Source organism: Bombus impatiens, unplaced genomic scaffold (genome assembly GCF_000188095.3).
Source record: "Bombus impatiens unplaced genomic scaffold, BIMP_2.2 scf_0342, whole genome shotgun sequence".
NCBI lineage: Eukaryota > Metazoa > Arthropoda > Insecta > Hymenoptera > Apidae > Bombus > Bombus impatiens.
Genome location: NT_176761.1, coordinates 55,567 through 64,431, shown reverse-complemented (window position 1 = coordinate 64,431; position 8,865 = coordinate 55,567). Strand labels below are relative to the sequence as shown.

The window sequence follows — 8,865 nt, the reverse complement described above, 5'->3', positions numbered from 1 at the left end:
AATAAAAATATTCGTATACATATTAGTTTTGTATAAATAATTTTAACCTAAATATTTGTTCTTGGATGGATAGGGTTGTTGAGGAAAATATTAGGTTGGTATGATCACTAGTTCCTACATGCGAAGTTGGTACGCTTTTAACAACGCTCTTTTGTTTTGGCTTCCGCCACGTGTTAATTATCTGAGAGTATCCGGTGTGTTCATATGGCTGTACATGGTGGTGAAATACAAAATATAAAAACTGAATCTATATGAATTAAATATCGAACGCCAAAACCTATTTAATAACAGGGGTAGTACAGTAACCGAAAAGGAAATTATTCTACATGCAAAAGTAAGTCGTAATAACAAATACATTTTCTTCTTTTATGTTTTTTGTATTTTCATTACATTTTTTATTTTCATGTACATAACCGTATTTCATTTAAAGAAGAATTTACTTTCTCAAAGACTTTTCATACAAATTTGCTATTTTTGACATCTTATTTCAACCTTTGTCTTTGTTTGGGTACTGTACCGCTTATTTCTTTTTAATGTTTGCATTGTTCACAGGCTGTACTAATTTTGTGTGAGTAATTTAGAAATATATGAGGTCTTGCAAATCAAATAATTTGATGTAGGTAATTCTTAATTTTCATAAAACAGTTCTGAACTGCTATGACTGTGTGGAAACGAAGAAGCTTGGTAATGAAATATAGAGTAAGTAAATCTTGTCGCAATTGTAAGTTGAGAGAATACGTTACATGTTTCATTTCTCCTTTCGTATGATCTTGTAAACTAATCATGTTTCTTCTAATATAAGTTGTTTTTTGTACTTTTATTTCACTTTTTTAAGAATAATGATTAAGAATAATTTTTTTAAGAATAAATTTTTATAAATTTCCTCTTTGTTAAAGTTATTTTTTCTTTTTTAATTTGTCTTTTATCACAAACTGTCACATTTCAATAAGAAAAATTCTATTTATTTAATATTATTTATATTTATTTCTACATAAAATTATTTGTGGCATATTTATACTTAGTTTAAAAGTCTTTAAATTTGTTGGTTACTGCAAAAAAACATTAACAAAGTTTTTAAGTTTTTCTTAGATTATTATAATTTGTGAATTTGTCTGAATTGCTATTCTTCTATGATAAAATGATCTTAGCTTAATGCTGCTTTTGCTTTTTAATAAAATTCGTCACTCCTTGTAACTATTTTTCTTTGTCACAAAAAGAAATCACCATCCTATTGTTGTTTTTTAATGAATTTTGTTGTAAATTCTGAATACTATGCAATATATTTTTCTTACACATATTATACATTTTGTTTTCATCTGTTTTGTATTTTATGCTGTTTTCTGCATTCACTGATCGTTCTTGTCTCCTGACTACTCTAACTTTAATTATCCTTTTAGTTATTAATAGCAGTTTCATATGTAAGTAACTTTAATTATTTTTTTCTATATTTTTAGCATATTTACATACTTCACTATAGGTAGATTATTCTATTCTTTCTTTCTTTTATCCAGGAAGTATTTGTGTTATTTCTTCTATTATTGTTCAGTTTAAATTTATTATTATTTCTGTATCATCGGCTTCATAACTCTATTTGAGTTTATTATGTGTGTATTACTTTTTGCAATGTTTTCCTGTCTAATTATGTGTTCTCCCATGTTTGCCAGTTTTAACATGTAGTTTACGCCTCATTTTATTATTTTGTGTTCCAAGATTATTCTTCTTGCTTTTAATCACATAATCTGGCATTACATGGTATTTCAGTATATTTAATATTCTTTTTAGGAAATGTGTTTGTGTTTTATCTATTCTTGTTGAATAGTGGGGAACCCATATTCTTATACCATATAGCTGTACTGTGTATGGTTGACTATGTCCTTATGTCCGATTACCATTAAAGCATTAATTTCTGTCCACACCATGAATGTTTTCGCTATAATGTAAGTTGGGTCACATATATATTTTTTCTCATACACAATACCAAAAATTGCCTTTGCCAAATCAATTTATACAGGGTAGTGATCAATATACAGGGTGGTTAGTAACTGGTGGTACAAGCGGAAAGAAGGAGATTCTACGCGAAAAAAGAAGTCGAAAATATAGAATAAAATTTTTTTTTATTTTTTTTCTTTTTTTTAATTTTTCCATCGAGACAACATTCTACAGTGAGGTCCGTTATAACGAGACGTTTTTCTATCGAGACCACGATCTACAGTGAGATCCGTTATAACGAGACGTGATAAGTGCACGCGTACCGAGCGAAAATTCAAAGTCGATTTTCTCGAGAACAAAGCCTCAAACGAAAAATTTTTATTCTATATTTTCGACTTCTTTTTTCGCGTAGAATCTCCTTCTTTCCGCTTGTACCACCAGTTACTAACCACCCTGTATATTGATCACTACTTGTGAAACAACAAACAACTCGCTAAACTCAAAACTGTTATTTTTCATTCTCATATTCATCTTCATATTCATGAAGTAGCATTAGAAAATACAAACAATGACCAGAAAAGAGTGATGCCCTGAAACAAAGTTTAATCTATTTATGTTTAATATCATTTTGGGTTCTTCTACTTTATCTCTTATTTACAACCTTTTTATAATAATAGTTTTCCCTCTCTTTTCTTCTTTTAATTTTGTGTGACTCTTCTAGTACGTCACTTCTTTTTGTTAGTTTGCTTCTTTCTTCTGCCCATTTTGGTTTGTTCATCTGCTCATTTTCTTTTCTTTTCTTCTATCTTTTTCTATATTCTGATATCTTTCTATTATAATATAAAATCTCTCTTAATTAAGCATAAATTTTTCTTACCTTCTTTAATTTGTCTTTCATATTCCTCATTCCCTTCAATATTATATGTACTTTCTGTAGGATTTAAGGTTTGATTTAAGATCATTCCTTCATTTCCTATATTATATAACTTATTTTCTTTGCTCCTACTTGCTGTTGTTTGTTTTTTGTCTTCTACTGCTATTTTACACTTTGTGATTTATTTTAGTGATTTCTCTCTTGTGTTTCTTTCTTATTATCATGGTTACCGTTGCCCTCTTGAGCTTCTTTTATTTTGCTATATTTTCCTAACGTCTGTCTTTTTCTTGATTTTTTACTAAATTCACTGTCAGAATTTGTATTTTCTTGTTTTCCTTTTATTACACTCTATATTGTTCCCTTAATGCCAATGGCATGAATTTTGCAATTTGGCCAACTGTGGATATTCATAACTAAACATGAAAAGCAATTAAATAACTCCGGAAATCAATGTATCCGAAATTTTCTTTCAAACTTTACTTTTCATACCATATTCAAGTATAATTGTGAAATAAATTTTAATTTTTATATCCTTATTTTGCATTATACATCATGTATATATATGGATTTACCCGAGGTTTCGGAGGGAAGGCATCGGTGTCCTCTTATTTCCGACATATATATAATTCTTTGTATCATAATAATATAAGGAAATGACATTTTGATAAATAAACTAAGGAAAATGATTATTATTTTTGATATTTATATATGTATATATATCATTTTGCCATGAAATTCAATACACACCTCAATTTAGACAAAAGAAGAAAAGGAAGTAGAATTTGTCACAAAAGCTGAAAATGTTCACATTTATGCTCCAGGCATGAAACCCATGATATTTTCCCTTCACTTTTTAATTATATTTCCCGCTATTTCGATTTTTCTAAATGCCCTTTCACGCTTTTTTGCACATACTATCTTTCCCTTGTTGCTATTTCTGTTATAATGTTAAATTATCTGTTAAAATATTAAATCGCATGCTAAAATTTAAAAAATTGAAAAAATTCTGTTAAAATTCATTTTTTAGGAAATTTGAAGAGTTCTCGTTGCCAGAAATTTAAGGTAAATGGATTTTGTGATATTCAGGCAAACTGACTCCAGAGTAAGATAAAACTTCATAAATTCTTTCCTATGGTGCTTTGGTAAGTTCGTTTCTTTATTCGCTTTTAATTATAGAATGCATTACACCATTTAAAGAAGGTGATAAACTCCACGTATGCGTTATCTTTTCTATGCGTTATTTAAAATTACAAATGAAAAGAATACGTTTCATTTTTGTTTTGTTATATACACATTTGTATCAATGGGATCATAATTCTTGGGATCATAAGATACCAATATTCTGTCTTGAGTGAACCCAAAAAGAAAACAGTTTACCTCACGACGTTTATGAGGTTGAAACTCTGAAGGTACGTCTCTTTTATCTTTTCTTGTGGTTCTTACAGCTGAGACCTTTGGATTTTAACTCGTAAACAAGTTCGCTTAATGTGCGATTTATAAATATTTACATAGAACTGCCCGGTCAATAAGGTTGTTTTCTTCCTGAAAGTACAAACTGGCACGGTCGAATTACAATTAAATTCTTTGGTAAGTTCTAATGAACACTTGTGTAAATTTTTACGAAAATTAGCATGTATCTGTTACTTGGATTTCCTTGTAAGATATTTCTAGGCGAGGCATTTGAAATTCGTACACACTTTGCCGGATACCTCGTGTGCTAACGTCGAAAAACTTGCACACGCGAGGTTTTTGATTAATTTTTATCGAATTCATTTTCTTTGAAGATTCTCCACCGGTACAACGTTTTGGACCGACATTTATATTTGATAAAATATTACCAACGCAATGGTTTCTGGAACACGTTTATAATTGTCTTCTACTCGTACACCTGTATGTTTGGTGCTTAGAAGGAGGAATTTTATATTAGGTTTACTTTTATACATAGTAAGCGTGTAGTTTTCTAATTTATATAAATATGAGGAAAACAATGTCATCTTGTCCTCTTTTCCCTCGAGCATCGAGTTTCATTTTTCCCCATATAAGGGAAACCATTCAAAATATATTTTGTTTGGACGTCAATTGCTAACGAAAACTTAATGCCCAATTTATGAGGCTTATTCGGCATATATTGCGTAAACCTTTTTTTTTCCTCGAGGAGAGGAAAATGCTATTACGCATACCCAGTAACTGAATATGTTGGACTCGGCGGATGGAATCGCTATACCCACTAGAAACTCCTCTATCCGGTCCTCTTATGGTACAGGATCCAACGCCGGAACCGCCTTTCGACATTACTTCAGCGTTGGTCTTAGTGTGTACTCCTCAATAGTTCAATCTTCTCAATTCAGTCTACTAGCTCGTCTTTTCCTCCTTCCCACAATCCTCTCTTGTACTCGTCTTTCTTGCATGATTTTCCTGGAAAACGCTTGGAACCTAGTCCAGTTATTCTCTTTCCTGATTACTGTCTCTATCAAATTTTCCACCGTAAGTGGCATGCCAACATAGTTTTCAAATTCAGTCCTCTTGTAAATCCACCTAGGGCACTGGAACAACGCTCTATGCTCCCCGGACATATAGAATTCCTAGAAAACTACGTAACTCAGCAACTGTGATTATCCAGTCTTTTCTCAAAATACGATACACCTCGGTCTCAATGCAATCTTTTGTGTGTTCTATTATGTGTCTGTCAATTATCAATTGGAAAGCACTAGTTACACAACCCAACATAATATTTCTCTTAGAATAGCCAGTAGACTCTGCGATATCCTTGAATATCATACGAACGGGCGTCCTACCCCTGGATCCGCCTGCTTTCAGTTTTATCCACTGTGTCCCGTCAATTGCAATTTCAATTTCACCCGTTACATTTCGGGATGTGCTTGGAATGCACGTCCTCTCATCCTCGGAGTCAGAACTAGGAAGAATACGCATCCTTTTCTTGTTATGACATACTTTCAAGAAGTTTTCTTCTTCACTATCCAAAGATTCTTCTATCTCTCCACTTTCCATGTATTCAGAACTTTCACTGGCAGCTTCGCTTTGGCCTAATTCATACTGATCTTCTTTGGAGGTGTCCTCAGAACGATCTTCATTGATGTTGACAATTATGTTCAATATCTTATTATATCTCTTGGATCTACTCATAATTGCTAGAAAAGGAGGATTGATCAAAAAAAGAAAATGCTGTGATCACATTCAATTATCCTATTGTAAATACTTATAGTAAGCGGAGAAAATAATGGGAAATGTTTGAAACCTTTGCACAGTCTTTGAAAATCGGTTTGTTTATGAAATCAGCTAGCCCGTCAAGGTGTTAGAGATATGTATACTACATACAGATTTAAAAAATTAGAAAGCCTAGGAAAAATAATTGCGTGTATAAATTCTTTAGATGAAATGATTAATTTACGATGCAAAGTGGTTAAAATTAATGCTATGGTTTTTGGGACATATCATTTCGAAGTTTGAAATTCGTCAAATAGACGGGTTGTAAACCTACTGTTAATGAACTTAGCCATATTTGTATTAAATATAGCGCATAGACCAGGGACAAAAAGAGTGCCAATCATAATCCATAGCAAAGCCAAAACATCACCATAGATAAGCAATCAACCCACAATTACAACCCATAATTACACAACTCACCGACATTGCATTTAACCACAAGTACCAACCCTGGAACCACCTTTAGGCATTACTTCGGGGTTGGTCTTTTTTCCGTGTATACTCCTTCTCTAATCAAGATGCTTTTATTTAGATCTCCTTCTCCTTTCAAAGTTCTTCTCCTGGACTTGTTTAACTTCCATGATCTTCTTACATAGTCCTTGGAATCTTACCCAATTCTCCTCCCTGCTGCTCACCACCTCAATTATTATCGGTTGTCAGTGGCATGCCCAAGTAATTTTCTAATACTGTTCTATCATTGTTCCAGTGGAACAACGCATGCTCCGCATCATCTTCTTCAGCATTATAATCCCAGCATCTTGAGTGGACCTCCTTATTAATCGTCTTACGATATACGTTAAATATTCCATGTCCACTCAAGATCTGCATGGTAAAGTCTTCAATATTCCTTCTGTACTTCTTTTAAAAATACAAGCGTCATTTATAAGTCTTCTTGTCCAATTATCCTCCCTATAATAACTCCATTTTTCTCTCCACTTTTTCTCCATACGTTCTTCCACTGTCCTAATCCTTTCTATAAAAATTGAGGCGACTCCTGACCTAGAGCGGGTGTTATATCGCTCCTGTTGTTCTACCCTTCTCATCTCATAGTTTTCCGTCCGCAGTTCTGGTTTAAAATATATCGACATTGTGCCCGTAAGCACACACTGTGCTAACACGTGTTGCTTGCTATCTCCCGGTTCCAGCAGGTTCTGTTGTTGTCGTTTTTAAGGATCAAACAACGTTATGTTTTTGTTGAGGTTATTCGATGTGTAAACAGAGAAAACTCATGGATAAATTGTAAGGTAGAAAATATATTTAAATAGAAGTGTAATTATAGGTAAGAATACAATTTGAGTTGGTCCAGATCCGCACGCTAGCTGTGTTACCCAATAACTGAAAACCCCGAAGCCAACGTCGCCTGTCTACTGTTTATGGTCTGACTTCGTCGCAGTCGTTTGTCTACGCGCTGTTGAAAACTAAAAAGACCAGATGTAGAGTTTTCTTATAAGTGGTGACCACTTCAACAGTTTTGTTTCTTCCGCCGTGACAGTTTGCTATCCTGAATGCTTGTTGTTTTCTTGATAGTTTCGTATTTTTATTTTGTTCACCCGGAGTTTGTAAATAAAGCTTCGCGGCACCTTGTTTACTCCTGTGATCAGGAACCTTCGTGTAGTAATACAGGCCATGCCAAGTCGTAAATACGAACAAAGTAGTCGTGTACGACGGAACACATTCAGTCTATGCTCGATCTCTTCAATACGATATTTGACAGAAATTCAAATTTGATTTTCTTGCAAACGAGGCTTCGGGTGAACAAATCTTATCTCTTTTAGCGGATTGTATTGCAATTTTTTTTGGATACCCTGTGTGATATTGAAGTTACCTGTAACATCACATATCAGCATATTGGATAGTTTTTTTCTGTAAGTTCCGACACAATATGTGCAACTTTTAAAAATATTTGCTTCATAGAAACATTGATCGAAAGGAATAATAGTCTCATTTTCTCGGCTATTTTACACAAGCTCTGTGTTATAGATGTTACACGGAACATGTTAGGATCAAAAATTTTTAAACTTCTTCTAGTTTCCAACATATACGAAATCGAATTAGATACGAACAATAGTTTGCAGCAAGTGCACATTAAAAATAACACATTTTTTTTAGGAATTCATAAATCGTGCAACAGTCGTATGTTGAATTTGAATTTCTGTATGATTTTGTTTCCTTTGCAATTCTTTATAAACAAATGAATGAGGCGTCGAAGACTGCTCTTTCACATAATGTTTAACCATCACGTTTACTTATGTAACATCCGACTTTATCCAACGATTATTTCATCAATTCAAATCCAAATATATCTTCCTCTAGCGTTGACTTGCTAAGAATATTTTTATATGCATATTTTTTCCAAAAAATTTACCAATATCACGATATTTAAGTACTTATGGACCATATGCAGTTACCGTTACTTCGCATAAATCAGTCATAACCTCCATCAGTATGTAGAGGTAGTCGGATGGAGTTTCAACCCCCTCGGCCACTCTCTAGTCGTAGATCCTCCGATACATTTCGGAGGTAGCCCACGTGACGTCGACCGCGGAGGATCCTCTCCACGCCACGCAAGTGCTTGCCGAGCCCCTGTTTGCCAGTAGGATCCTGAGACCCGCAGCCCAATCGATCAGGATCCTTCCCCGAGTGTCCGTTCTGGTGTTTTCCCACTACGAGGAGTGGGCGTTAAAATCCCCAAGGACGAGTACCTGGCGAGGAAGGCATCTTCCGACGTATTCGCCAACCCCGTCCAGGAAGTCTCCGAACGCCACCAAGCCGCTGTTAGGGGAAACGTAAACGCCCACCACCGCTATTCCAGCTCACTCGACCGCGACATAGCCGCT

The 8,865-nt window shown here is 33.9% G+C and overlaps 1 protein-coding gene and 1 long non-coding RNA gene across 3 annotated transcripts; one reads left to right on the top strand and one right to left on the bottom strand.

Annotated features, from left to right (window-relative positions):
• Window positions 1-251: 251 nt before the first annotated feature.
• LOC105680770 lies at window positions 252-4,530 on the top strand. 2 transcript variants are annotated; one of them, XR_004461745.1, is made up of 4 exons: window positions 252-334; window positions 553-699; window positions 3,831-3,945; window positions 4,249-4,530. It is a non-coding gene; the product is annotated as an uncharacterized LOC105680770 (long non-coding RNA). The 2 variants fall into 2 exon arrangements; XR_004461744.1 differs by lacking the exon at window positions 553-699.
• A 201-nt stretch (window positions 4,531-4,731) lies between these two features.
• On the bottom strand, window positions 4,732-6,040 carry LOC105680769. Its single transcript, XM_012385697.3, has one exon. It carries the CDS (start codon window positions 5,945-5,947, stop codon window positions 5,360-5,362), a length of 588 nt encoding a protein of 195 aa, XP_012241120.1. The 5' UTR covers window positions 5,948-6,040; the 3' UTR covers window positions 4,732-5,359.
• Between the last annotated feature and the right edge of the window lie 2,825 nt (window positions 6,041-8,865).

Coding starts and splice junctions, on each gene's coding strand:
- LOC105680769 (XM_012385697.3), bottom strand. CDS start 5,947: ATGAGTAGATCCAAGAGATATAATAAGATATTGAACATAATTGTCAAC.